At 42.2% G+C, this 13,560-nt stretch overlaps 1 protein-coding gene across 2 annotated transcripts; it reads left to right on the forward strand.

Annotated features, from left to right (window-relative positions):
• Positions 1–10: 10 nt before the first annotated feature.
• Positions 11–13,063, forward strand: SKP2 (S-phase kinase associated protein 2). 2 transcript variants are annotated; one of them, XM_069002402.1, is made up of 10 exons: positions 11–88; positions 872–1,128; positions 2,662–2,773; positions 3,077–3,220; positions 3,705–3,839; positions 5,530–5,628; positions 7,113–7,240; positions 8,834–8,885; positions 10,050–10,157; positions 11,109–13,063. In XM_069002402.1, the coding sequence occupies exons 1-10, from the start codon at positions 81–83 to the stop codon at positions 11,320–11,322; spliced, it is 1,257 nt and encodes a 418-aa protein (XP_068858503.1). In that variant the 5' UTR covers positions 11–80; the 3' UTR covers positions 11,323–13,063. The 2 variants fall into 2 exon arrangements, with proteins under 2 accessions (XP_068858503.1, XP_068858501.1); XM_069002400.1 differs by lacking the exon at positions 11–88 and having other exon boundaries at positions 612–1,128.
• Positions 13,064–13,560: the final 497 nt, after the last annotated feature.

The following is a 13,560-nucleotide window of genomic DNA, read 5'->3' on the forward strand; positions in this document are numbered from 1 at the left end:
GCGGCTTCCGGCCGGTGCCGGGATGGCGCGGTGCTGAAAGGCGCGGGGTGCGCGGCGGTGCGCGCGGGCCTTCCAGCGCCATGTACAGGTACGGCGGCACCGGAACACGGGAACGTCGGGATGCGGGGATGCGCGGATGCGCAGGGACACGGCCGTACCGCTGCTGGGCTGCGAGGGAGCCGCGTGGTGCCTGGGCTGCCCGTGAACCCTCGCGGCCGGTACCCCGGCTGCTCGGGGGTGGCTGGGTGGCTGTGCGTGGGAACCCCGGGAACCGGGAGCGGGTCTGGGTCCCTGGGGAGCGGGAATGGGCTCCCGGGCGTGGGAGCGGTGCGAGGATCACACGTGTGTGTGCGTGTATATGTGTGGCCCCGAGGGTGGTCCCGGGAGTGCGGGGAGCTCTGCCCTTGGAGCTGGCGGGGCGGGGGCCGCCTTTCTCCCGCCCGCAGCGGGCGGCGGCCGCGAGTGGAGCTCCTCCCGCCTGCCCGTGCATCCCGCCCCGCTGCCCGCGCTGCCGCCCCGCCGTGCGAGGGTCCCGCCCGGTGCTGTCGCGGCTGCGTCCGGGTTTGGTGGTGTCGGGAGGCTGCCGTATCCCGCCGCCTCCGTTGGCTCCACTCCCCGGTCCCTCGCCCGCCCCATCCGGGAGCGGGGCGCGCTCAATCCCTGGCGGGATCTTCCCCAAAGTCTGCCAGACGGAGCACACGCCTGCGCTGTGGCCGCTGCTTGTGCTTCCAGCGCCCGCAGCTCCCACACTTAGTCGCCCTGCGTGTGGATGTGGAGTACGAGTGACTGAAATGCTTCAAGGATCCCCACCCTGTGTTTGGTGTCAGTCTGGCAGTACCCTCAGATCCTCTGGGTTTTGCTGTGTCTGCAGAAAACACCTCCAGGAGATCCCATCCTCTAGCACTAATGTTTCCACCAGCCTGGAATGGGACTCCGGCAAGACCTCGGAGCTTCTCTCGGGCATGGGAGTGTCGGCCCCTAAGAAAGACAAGCTGGGCAATGAAAACACACCACAGGACCTGCTGGTGTCGTCACCCTGTCTTCCTCCAAAACGGCAGAAGGTGAAGGACAACGAAAAGGACTTTGTTATCCTGCGCCGGCCGTGGCTGCTCCGAGAGACAGAGTCAGGTACTGTCACCCTGCTCCAGGTTCTGCTCGCCCTTCAGTAGAGGTGGAGAGTGGGCATTACAAGTCCACCCTGCTTCATTGTTTACTTTTTTTTTTGCTCTTACCCACCAGAATGTCACTTTTAGATCTAGTGGCTTTCAGGCTTGGGATGATAAATTCTGGTTTATGTATCCATTTAAACAGGGGTGGTGTGTCTGGCTCCAGATTTGAGGTCCACAAAAAGCATGGTTCTCTGCTGCCTACCCCTGTGAGCTCCTGTGTGTGTGTGCTGGGGAGGGTTGTGCTGCATGTCCCTCTGTCCACCTGCTCTTGTCTGTCTGTGTGGGACATGGGTGGCACCTTGGCCTAGCAGGGGCCCTGTTGTGAATCAGTGTTTTAAGGTCACTCAAAGAATCATCAGCAAAGGTAACAGCAAAATGAGGTTTAATGTAAAAGCGAAAGTATGAAAAAGTTTGTTTGCAATGTTCACTGTAGTTACTAGATGGTTAAAGCACACAGAGAAAAAGAAAGCTAAAATCAATCAGTCTAAAACCAAATTCAATCTGAAAATTTTCTGTTTGGAGGCGGGAGGGGAAGGGTAAGGAGTGCAGCCTGAGGTGTACCGGCAGGGATGTGTCTCAGCTGCCAGTGGAGGCAACCACTGAGTGATATGAGTGACTGTGCCAGAGAGCTACAGGGAAAGTACACCAAAGGATGGAAGGCTGTTGGGCTGGAAAGGGACTGACAGGGAAATAGCAGGGCTCTTGGACACTTGAAAAGGGGGTTATCGAATGCTGGGTTCTTTCCCTGGTGTCTAGATGTGGTTTTAGTCTGCGAGAGTATGGGATGCAAAATAAATAAGCAGCTCTTTCCAGACATTGTGCTGTCACACAGAAGGTGGGAGTGCCTTCAGACAATCCTGTTTTTATATAAGACAGAGTGCTGGGTCAGAGGCAGCTGTTACTGAGCTTCACCACCCAGAAATCTCTCATGTGAATCACGACATCTTCTGGAGCCCTGAGAGAAGCTGCAATTGAACCTATCGTTTCAGATAATTCTTGGAGTGGTGATAACACACATGTTTTAGTAAGCAGTTTGTAGTATCTCATTTTTCCTGTGTATCACATGGAAGCATAGCTTACATTGGGCTCCCTTCTGGGACCTTTGTATGCATAGGAAGAGTGAGCATTTTAGCGGGGGGGGGGGAAACACCAGAGAATCATACAAGCCTTAGATTATGGAGGCAGTAACTAAGATGCTCTTGTTTCCCAAATGAGTATATGAGTAGTGTCCATGGCTTTAGTGTGTGTACAAACTTGATATTACACGAACCTTTGCATTTGCCAGTTGTGCCTAGGCAAAGATGGTAAAATCCTACAATGATGAGCTGCAAGGGTTATGAATAGTGGGCTGATGTCTGATGTAGGCTGATGTATATATTTTTCTGTAGAGAAACTGTAGAGGTGCTTTTAACAACCAAACCAAACAACGCATCTGACCAGCAGGCAAAATGAACCAGCTTTAACTAGAACGTGTTTCGTTCTTTCCCTAAAGGTATTTCTTTGGATGCACTTCCAGATGAATTGCTCTTGGCAATCTTTGCCTATCTGCCCCTAAGGGACTTGCTGAAAGTTTCTATGATTTGCAAGAGATGGCATCGACTTTCGTAAGTGTTACTTCTGTCATTTAGTACTAAGGAAAATCTTTGTTTCCATAGACAATTAAGTGGTCTAGTTCTCACCTTATTTATACATATACATATGTATATTTATACATATACAAATACAATTGAATTTGTGCCATATGTGGGTATGTATAACCAAAAGATGATTCACGTATTTTAACATTATTGTAATCTATTAAATAGCTTTCCCTTCTCTGTCTGTTTTTGACACTGAAAACTTGCTGTGGTTGTACTCATAGCTTGGACCCGTTTGAGCTCACTAACAAGTAAAATTCTATGCCTTAGGTTTGATGAATCTCTCTGGCAGACTCTTGATTTGACTGGTGGTAATCTGCTGCCAGGAGTGCTTGGACACTTGTTGCCTGCAGGAGTTACTGTCTTCCGCTGCCCAAGATCTTGCATTGGGGATCCATTGTTTAAAACAAGCAAGTAAGGCTTTTTCTGCATGTTCTGCAGAAACTACGTCGCAAATATTCACAGTCTTTCTGGGTGTTTTTGGTTTTAAGGTAGTAGTAACCAGCAGCAGTGTTTCTGCTGTCTCTGGCATGTGGAAGAGCTCATCCGTGGTTAGGCATGTGTTGAAACAGGATGATCTGCACTCACCTGTCAGTTATTTAAAACCAGGTTGATGTGATTTTTTTTTTTTAAGATATCAAGCACCATAAGGCACTTGCAGTTTGTATCTTGTAGACCCAAGAAGTATCATCTCCAGTGTTCTTTTATGGTACACTCAAAAAAATAATTTAACTTCAGCAGGATAGACTTTCAGGTGTTATGAGGAATCAGTAGAAATATTTTCTGCACGTTCTGCATGCTTTTAGTGTATGGGATATATTTGTGATATGGGGAATTTATGGAGCAGGTTTTAATGCAATTTTAGAAATGTCACTTTCTTCGTATTTTTTTTTTTTAGTCTTCTTAAAATTCAGCACCTGGATTTGTCAAACTGCACAGTGTCGGTTGCAGATCTCCACAGTATTCTCTGTCTGTGTGAAAAGCTACTGAACCTCAGCTTGGAGGGTCTAGTGCTTTCTGACAGCATCATCAAGTGAGTGACATGTGTGGGAATATTCAGTAAATACCTTCTGTTTGGTGCCATCATTTTGTGCAGGCTGATGAAAGAATGCAGTGGAAAGTTGTTCATTGTGGGAGTCTTTTGAAATGGCCAGGTGCCTTTTTTTTTTTTTTTCCTTCTTTTCTCCCTGCCAATTCCCCAGAGTAGCAGGAGGTTGGAGAAACTGCTCATCTCTCTAGGGTTTATGTGTCCATGTAAGATGTACAGCAGAGCTACTTCTATTTTTCCATTTTTGTGCTCCCAAGAGAACTCTGTGTTTGGTGTGCAGGTTCTTTTCCATTCCAAGGGCTCTCAGTGGCTCTTCCACCAGGTGCTCATTGTGCTTCTGCACTATTGCTCACTTTTTTGTTGAATTTCACTCTGAAGTCCTGGAATATTACAGATTCTGTCAAGCAGACAAAGTGTTTCTTGGTTAGATTGCAAAGACACTAATGGGTGTGCAGTCAGCCTCCTGTTCAGTCACACCCGGTGACTGTGGAGGTGCCAGTGGTCATAGGTCAGGTGGCAGAGACTCTGTCTGTCCTGCTTTCTGATGCTTTCCTCACTCCAGGGAGGGGGAACCAGAACACAAATAAACCAGTATGGCTTGGCTTTTGATACTGGGTAACTGTCTAAAAATTGGGTGCTAATCAGGCACTAATGATGGAATTTTATTGCCTTCTGAACAAATGTAGGTACTAAGTGTAAGGGTTCTTCCAGGTTTTGCTAACTGCATGTGTGCTCTAGTCTTGCAGACAAATGCATTTAGAGATGCTATTGGACGTGTATTTTCTTCTGGAATAACCTGTCTTGCAGAGGGGTGATACAGAAATGGGATGGTTGCTTTGTCTTTGGTAAAGGTGTAGTAGTCTCTGATAAGCTGTGGTGTATATTTATTGGCATACAACAGGAAAAGGTGAAAAGAAACCATTTCCTTGTAAACTTAGTAGTTTATAAATAGGCAGACTTGTCAGCAATATCAAGTAAATGGACAGGTATCCCTTTCAAGGTTTTGCCTTGGTGCAGCAAGTAGATTTGAGACCCTTAGTGACTCAGGTTGGTCAATTGATTAAAGATGCAGTACTTCATGTTGAATGAACAATTCCCTGCCCAGGAAATTAGGTCTTAAAAATAGTCACATCCTAGTAAACCAAGCAATGTTATGATGCCATGAAGATTTTTGCCTTTTCTTTTTTACCCCTGTTATACCTTTTTACAACTTCTGTATTCCTAGTGCTTTTTGCCTACATTCTTGGACTTGTTTGTCAAGCTGAGAGACTAAACATTTTAGAAGCTTCGTAGCTAGGGATCAGTGTGCCCCAGACTCCAAGGTCCTCTCCAGAACACATTCTGTAAACCAAGATAGAACCATCCAGGGGAAGGTTCCTTGGGGAGGGGGGCCCATTCAAGCCTCTCACTGGGGAATCTTTGATGGATATGCTAATTAGTAAAACCTATAATGTTATACCCAGTGTTGGGGAGGGAGAGACAGAGGGACTCAGCGGGGTGCATGTCGATGTATATGACCTGGACGTGTACACCTAAGGATTCTTAAAATAAACACCCAAGGTAAAATCCCCTTTTCCCCTTCTAACCGTGTATGACTCTTGATTTTAAGACCAGGAAAAGGCATCAGTTACAACATTTAAATTTTATGAGATTTTTCTTTTTTTTCTCTCTACAGGAGCATTGCTAGGAATCCCAATTTGATACGACTAAATCTCTGTGGGTGCTCAGGGTTTTCTGCAGAAACCTTGGAGCTGATGTTGAGCAGCTGTTCTATGTAAGACAAAACCAGTTTTTTGCTATTCCTGAAAGAAGGTTTTATTTTTTTTCCCCTTAGGCATCCCAGTTATACTTTTATGTAATACTCTTTTTCAATGTGCTTGTTTCTGTTCCTAAACGCCTAACAGTTGATTATTACCTAAACAGTCAGGTAATTTCTTTCCATCAAGCAATTTTCTCATTTTATAGCAAAGATGTACTTCTGTAGTTTTTAATGAGTTTTCTGAGTCATCTTTTTGGGTGGGTAAACACCAAATTTATGCTCCTTTGATATCATGTAAATTTGATTTTCTTTATGAAAACAGCATGTGATTCTCACAAAGACAAAGTGTGCGTTTTGAAACTGGAAGGTGAAGTTCCAGAGGTCCCTTTGCAATCAGAGTACAGCATGAGTGGCAGAGAACACTGTGCTTTTCCATGGTAGAATAATCCTTCCGTAACCTTCTAGTTTATGAAAGGCTGTGTTCAGATTGACAGCTCCAGTGATTAAACCATCTGCTGGCAGCACATCATTGAACTGGGTCCCAGTGAGTTTGGGATTTATATCCCAGTCTTTCTGCTGACTTCCTGTGACCTGCAGGACTACATACGTCATCTTTCCTTCTGCAAAAGCATGTTTTTTAATCAAATTGTGAATTAGTGGGCAGCCAGAGCCTTAATCTTTCTGTTGCTTGGTCTCATTACTCAGATCATGAGCTCTTTAGAGGATGGCAGTCTGTGCAGTGCACAGTGAATAGCAGATGGCAAACCTGATCCCAGGAACGCTAGTGGCAATTTAACTGTTTTTTCATTTTATGTAGAGAGTGCTAAATGCTCTGGTTGTGCGTTCACTGTGTTTTTGTCCCTTGGTTACAGCTACAACACCTGCACACAGAACAATACTTTGTCCCAGCCCCATGGTGACAGGCTATAGGTAATCAAGCACGTAAAGAGAGTTAAGCTCACAGCATGACCAGTGTTTATATAAAACGGTGAATTATTTTATGCTAATTAGGATTAATTGGTCATCTGACCAATGCTAATAATGGGTGGTGGTTTTTCCTCTCAATGTGACCATCTGTTCAGTTGTAACAGATTCAGGTCACAAACCCGATGAAAAGACAGTGTCTCCTTGTTGCAGTTCCTGGAGAGAGCCTTCACTTCCTAAGATATTACCAAGTCCCTCCAGTTGAAAGTGGCTTTGGGAAGTCACTTTAACCCCTTTCCCTGATCAGGGTCTAAAATCAGCGCTGTCCTGTTGGATGAGGGTTTTCTCTGTTTGGATCTTAAAAATCTTTAAAGACAGATTCTCCTGGATAACCTGCTTCATTCATTAGTGCTTAATTATTGTCATACTAGGATTTCTAGTCATGAATACAGGAAGTTGGCAGTAGGCATGATACAAGTATTTGCTTTAAAAGTACCAACTGTAATAGAAAACACCAGAACTTGAACTGCATTTCAGCCATTCCTGTTAACAACTCTCTGTTCATTTGTCTGTAGGCTGGAGGAGCTGAACTTGTCCTGGTGTGAATTCACAGCTACTCATGTGAAAGCAGCAGTCAGTCATGTTACTTCGAAAGTCACCCAGTTAAATTTAAGTGGATACAGAGAGAATCTACAAATAGCAGGTAAACAGCAGTGTGACAAACCTTTATCCCACTATGGGATAAAGCATCAGGCTTTACGGTTTCTTCTGGTTGGCATTCACTGTATAGAAGAATCATGTACTAACAGTGACTTTTTGTGCTCTGTATAGCTTGAAGTTCTTGCTGTCAGAGACTCTTACTCATATTTCTGGCTCAGTCATGAAGGGTGAGATGATTTTTCTTCTGAATTTAGGAAGTCAAGTGAAAGCTCATTTCTTCTTCAGCTGAAAGGAACAGACTTACTTCTGAAGTAAGTCCTGGAAGCAGGACTTTGTGTGCTATGATTTAGTTCCAGGAACAGTATCTGGAAGGCTTTCTTAAAGCTTCTGCTGTTGTGGCTGCTGAAAGCATCTTCTGAAGGAGAACAGTTGTAGTAAGTAGTAAGTGCTTGAGTTTGACTGACATCCAGATAGCAGTTAATTTGGAAGGCACATAATCTCAGTAATCAACATTTAACCATTTACTTGCTAATAGTTCTGGGAAGAAAAGTTGTGTTAAGTTGGAGGGTAATAGAAAAGGCAGATAAATCTAGATTTGGGGGAGGGTACATCAAAATGAACAAGTGCATAGCTAAAGGGTGAAAGTCCTTTTGTGGTAAAGAGAATTTAATTTTCGCAATGAGTGAAATATGACAATAGGACATTGGATGACATACAGAGGGTGACCTCTCATTTCTGTTTAACATCACACAGACCCCTTCATGCATTCGCTTTGTGGGGAAATAGGTAAATCTTCTTATCTCAGCCCCAAACCCATAAACAAATAAGCTGCATAATCTTATCCACATCAGGAATTTGAACCTTGGGGCCTCTAATTGGGCCGTTAGATACCATGTGCTGACCTCTTCTGTTTGTCAGACACTTTCTCTGAGTGACTTTACTCTGTTTTAGTGCAATTTATCAGGCAAAAGACTTGAATTAATGATCATAATTAAGGTATTGTTTTGTTAAATTTCTGCACATGAATTCTGAAATACCAAAATTCTCTTGCATGTTGTTGAGCACCTTGCAATGGCTTTTAGGTGATACCTGAACCACAGATGAGTCAGTGCTACTTGCAGAAAATGAAAAGAAAGTCTCAAAAATCTAGTTTAAATCAGGAAAACCATAACTTTTTGTCATGAGGAAAGAACTTTTTGGGGGTAAAAATGGAGATGCCTAAAGGATTTGGTGCTGTGAAAGGGTGTTTGATGTATGGAAAGTTTTTGTTACTTTTTCACTACACGTAAGTATTTCAGGCAGCAGCTCAACATTACTATGTTTCAGTAGATTTCACAGAAATACCATTTTAATTACTCTCTTGCTAAGTTGATGGTTGGTGTAGCTGACGTCTAGGGACAATTTGCTGAACTAAATGTTTCTGTATTGCTGAGGGTTAAAACAAGCCCATGTAAGGTATCTTGATAGGCATAGTCATATGCTGTAAGTCTTAAGCATGTATCTTAGTTTAAAAATTGTGCTTTAGTTGTGGAGTTTCAATAGAGAAGATAGTGGAAATGTGTGGAAAGTGAGTAGACTGTGAACATGTTCATCTTGTTACTGAAAGAGGGACTGACTCTGTGTGACATCTTTTCAGATGTGAAAACACTGGTGGAGAGGTGTCCTTTGCTTGTCCATTTAGATCTCAGGTAAGAAGACCTGTGCAGCCAGTCCTTAAATCCTTATGGTTCAAGGGATTAGCATTGAGGCAAGGTTGTATAGTACTGCACATCTGGGAAGTACCACTCAAACTAAACCTACAAAAGATTTGCTGTTTGGCATGACCTAATCTGGAGAAGGTAAGTAACCTGAAGATGTCTTTGTTACCCCAGCATAAATACTTAAAGGATTTGTTAACTATCAAGAGATAGTAGTTGATAGGTAGAATGGAAGGAAGTATTTTGATGCCTAGAGTTATTCAGCCTAGCACCCTAGAGAGGGTTTAAGTCATCTCTGATACAAATTTGTTGCTTGGCCATGTAACTGTAAAAAAAGGTGTATTTTGGTTTTGACCTAGTCAGTTACAGTTGATGCCTTATCCCTAGTCCTAGAATTAAGATCTAGACACGGTTAAGGGATAAAAGGGTTTTTACTTTGGTATTTAATAGGGATCTTTATGGTGCAACAGTTTGTCAAGGTGGAATACGCCAAAATGCACACACCCCATATATCGCATATACAATTTTATAGACCTTGCAAATCAGCATATCTGACAAAGATTCCCCAGTGAGAGGCTTAAATGAATGGTGTGACATCTCCCTATTCGAAAGTATTCCCCCCCAGATGGGCCTAATCTTAGTTTAGAGAATACATTCTAGAGAGGGCCTTGGTTTTTCAAGATAGCACAAAGCTTTCTGGCCTCCAGCTGTGAGGCCTTCAAGGGTGTGTGGTGTTCTGGCCTAGCAGAATTCCAGGACTATGCTAAGATATCAGGCTTAAAGAATTACAAGTATGTGTGCTAAGGACACTGAGAATACATGAAAGGTATGTAAAAGGAAAAGGCAAAAAAAATCATCATGGCATCACAGTAATTTGAAATCTGTGTGAAGAACTTGCCTATTCATGGCATAAGTTCTGCTGCAGAGTATCTGTGGGAAGAGAAACTGCTGCTTCACTTGCCCTTCAGTGAAACTCAAAATTCCTCCCCCCACAATACATACTTACTAGAGATGGGTTGCTTCCATATTCAGCAAAAACATACTTCAGTGGCAGAAAAAGTAGATGTTTAATTAATTTCTCTGCCTGAATTTTGGAAATGCCAGATTTACTGCTGCTTTATACTTACACCTTTATTTAATGTGTTCTCTCTACAGTGACAGCATGATGTTAAAGCCTGAATGCTTCCAGTATTTTAAACAACTCGTGTTCCTACAACATCTGTGCCTTAGCCGATGTTACCAGATATCACCTGCTGCCTTAGTGTAAGTAACCTCTAAATAGCTTTGGTTTGCTGTTCATGCAGAGGGTAAGTTAATTTAAATTTGCTTTATTTTAGGTTTAGAATTGCAAACTGTTTCACAAAACTTACTGGTATGAGGAATTGATACTCATTGCTGGAACGGGAGGTTGCAGTCCTGCCAGTGACCAGTATCAATGTCAGTACCAGACTTCTGAGTGTGCAGCAAGGATTGAAAAAGTTGGCAGAGTTGACAATACTGGCTGGCCTAGTAAGCTGTGTATATTTGCTTTTGTGTGCACCTTTATCAGTTATTGATTGTGACTGAAACATGGCTTAGAGTGACTTGTTCATGAGGCCATTCTGCCTTTTACTAGTATAGAAGCTTTCAGTCCTAATAGTTTCAGGAAGGATGTCAACCCAAAGGAAATGGTCAACAATAAGAAGAAAGGTTGTGAGAGGAACAGGACTATTGAAGATGAGGATCTGAAGAACCTTCTCTGTAGCAGCATCTGCCTCAGCCTTTAGATTTTGTCCAGTACTTGCTTATAAGATACAAAGTTCGGATGATGACTGGGAAAATGTAAAACAATCAAAAAGCTGGGTCTGGCTACTCACCAAAATATTGCTACAAATTGGAGACTGACTGATAGTACTCAAGGGCTCATGTCCTCTGAGACACATCCTGACACTTCATCTGGGCAATTTCCTCCACTTGTTCTAGGTTTTTAAGTCCAGGGATATGAAAGGGAAAGGATCAATTTGTTTTCAGTCTGTGAGAGAGATTAGCAAAGAAGTAATTTATTCAGCCAGTTTGAAGTATCAGTACAGTGTACTTGTTTCAATTAAATATGTGCTTAGGTAGTTTATCCTCTTCTAAAAAATTACTGAAATGGAGTTACCTAGCTTGGGTACAGGCTGGGGGAAAAAAAAAAAAATCAGTTTCATGATTAATTTCATATTTTTCTTTTCCTAGAGAGCTTGGTGAAATTCGAACACTGAAGACTCTTCAGGTATTTGGAATAGTGACTGACAGCTCCCTGCAGCTCCTTGAGGAAGCACTGCCTGACATGAAGATCAATGGTTCACACTTCACCAGCATTGCAAGGCCAACTGTTGGCACTAAAAAGAGCCATGAGATTTGGGGCATCAAATGCAGATTGACGCTGAGAAACCCTAGTTTCTTGTGATCATGTACAATGCACCGGGTGCCATGGACACACTCTGCGTTGAAGCTCCTTAGGAAAAAAAGTGCTGGAGCACCTTTTATCATAGTACTGTTACTGTCTAACTTGGTCTCACTCCTTAATGTTGTTTCATAATATTTTATATTAGCTTTTTGTACTTAAAGCCTTTAGAAATCTGATGATCTGTGAGCAATTACAGAATATTTCTTTCAGTCTTTCTTTTTTACAGGGGATCTTTCAAAAAAAATATTATGAAACAAACCAACATAATTAAGTAATGTCAGCCTCTAGCAACTGTCTGCAACTTCTGGAACAGCTTGCAGAGGTGCTAGGTATCTTTATAAGGTTTATTAAGGAATTTGCAGAATTCAAAATGAATACTTAGATATTAAATCTATTCAACTACGTAACTGAATAAAAGGTACAGTAGGATGAATGAATTAAACTTGAAAACAGTAAATTGGGGATATCTACACAGAAGCAGCTAAGAGACAGCTCAATACCATACCAGTTAAGCAGCATAAAGGAGCTACAGTGAAGTTTTTTTTAAGAGGCCATAAAGGAAGTATTGGTCTTCAGTAGCCTTTTTTTTTGTTCAAATAGTCTGAAAAGCTCATTCAAAATTAGCATCTGTAAAAATAGATGCTAGTTATCCATTATTTCATGTTGTGGTCCTAGGTTTTCTGATTACATATGACAGAACCTTAATGTAGCTTCTATGAGCCTGATCATAGTTAAAACTTTCTGTAAAGAATAAGATCTTTCAACTGCAACTGATAAATTGGTAGAAGTCTTGCAGGAGGAGGGCTCAAAGGGTTCTAGATATGACCAAAAATGAGAACCTGGGACTGCAGTGTAAGAATGCTAAAACAAAGAGATGCTTTGGTGTTATCAAGAGACATAAATTTCTCTTTTATAATAGTTTGTATGTAGTAGCACTTCAGTTCTTGTATTTGTATCACTAACCACTATTGTCTAGTGTTGATTTTTTTTTTTTAAAGTCCCAGGAGAAGCTGAGTAACTGTCCAGAAAGAAAAAAGAAAACCAAATAAAGGATAGGGACAGGTAATGACTTTAAATGAAACTTTCATCTGCATCTGTTATCAGGGTCCTCATGCATAAGCCTAGAATGTTCCAGCAGGTGTTTTAGCTGATAATTTATAGGGCAAAACTTGGACCCTGTGTAGGGCATAAACATACTGCTGTTTTTCCCATGAATGCAGTAAGCAAGCAGCTGAATTTATTCATGGCTGTTTCTAAGAGTAGCTGACTGTAGGGCTTTCCATGGACATAGCTTTTCCCATTGCAGTCTTGAGAAAAAGCATTCAGGAATGAATACCTGGTAGTGCAGAACAGATTAATTACTGTGGAAAGATTGTATGAGTACTAGAATTTGATATTTAACTTGACTTTCTAGAGTATAGTAAATAAAGCATTATCTTGTAATCTAAGTTGGTTTGTTCTTATTAAATTTAACAGTGTAAGGAGTTTATAATGGACTTGTATCTCTTATAAAGGAGTTAATGGGCAGCATTCCTTGTGAAAGCTGGAGGAGTGATGGGAGGTTTGAGGACACTGGATAGGCTATTGCCTCAGTTTGCTGCCTTAGAATTACACTTTGAATTACTTCAAGAAAAAAAAGTAAATCTTTGGAGCACAGCATTACTGTAAATTCTTCTTCTCCCTATGCACAATGTAACTCCATGCAGCTTCTCTTGCATTTAATAAAGATCTAAGAAATTGCTAGATTGTACAAATTGACTGATGGCTGGGAGAATGCTTTCCCTGATTTGCCACCAGCTTTGGGTCATGGGTTAAAAAGAGAAATTTCTCCTAGCAGTGTGTCAGCAATGGTGGTTTAGAGGACAGGGTGTTATCATGAATACTTTCAGCATTTATTAGACTATGCTTTAAAACCCTGTGCAGAACTGGAACAGTATTAGGCCTTTGGCTAGAAGGAATAGTTTTACATACCAGGTCCAGTGGTGGAAGGGGATCAACATTCCTGTTGCCTGTCTGGTTATGATGGCAGCTGTAGTAGACATAAAATGAAAGCCTTCTGGATAAGGTGCACAACTGACCTTTTCCTAAGGGAAATAACTTTTTTGTAGCCCTAAGCAATCCATAACAAAACCTGCTACACTGGTAAGTCTCTGTACTACATGTAAATGCATGAAGGCTTCCAAACCATTAAAATAACCTGAAAAAGCAAGTGAGAAGAAACTGAGCACATGAAACACT

The sequence above is a fragment of the Aphelocoma coerulescens genome, assembly GCF_041296385.1.
Source record: "Aphelocoma coerulescens isolate FSJ_1873_10779 chromosome Z unlocalized genomic scaffold, UR_Acoe_1.0 ChrZ, whole genome shotgun sequence".
Taxonomy (NCBI): domain Eukaryota; kingdom Metazoa; phylum Chordata; class Aves; order Passeriformes; family Corvidae; genus Aphelocoma; species Aphelocoma coerulescens.

Excerpts from the sequence above, each read along its gene's own strand:
- SKP2 (XM_069002400.1), top strand. The coding sequence starts at position 792 with ATGCTTCAAGGATCCCCACCCTGTGTTTGGTGTCAGTCTGGCAGTACC. Across the intron at positions 7,241-8,833 it reads AGAGAATCTACAAATAGCAG|ATGTGAAAACACTGGTGGAG; the intron begins GTAAACAGCAGT and ends ACATCTTTTCAG. Across the intron at positions 10,158-11,108 it reads ATATCACCTGCTGCCTTAGT|AGAGCTTGGTGAAATTCGAA; the intron begins GTAAGTAACCTC and ends TTCTTTTCCTAG.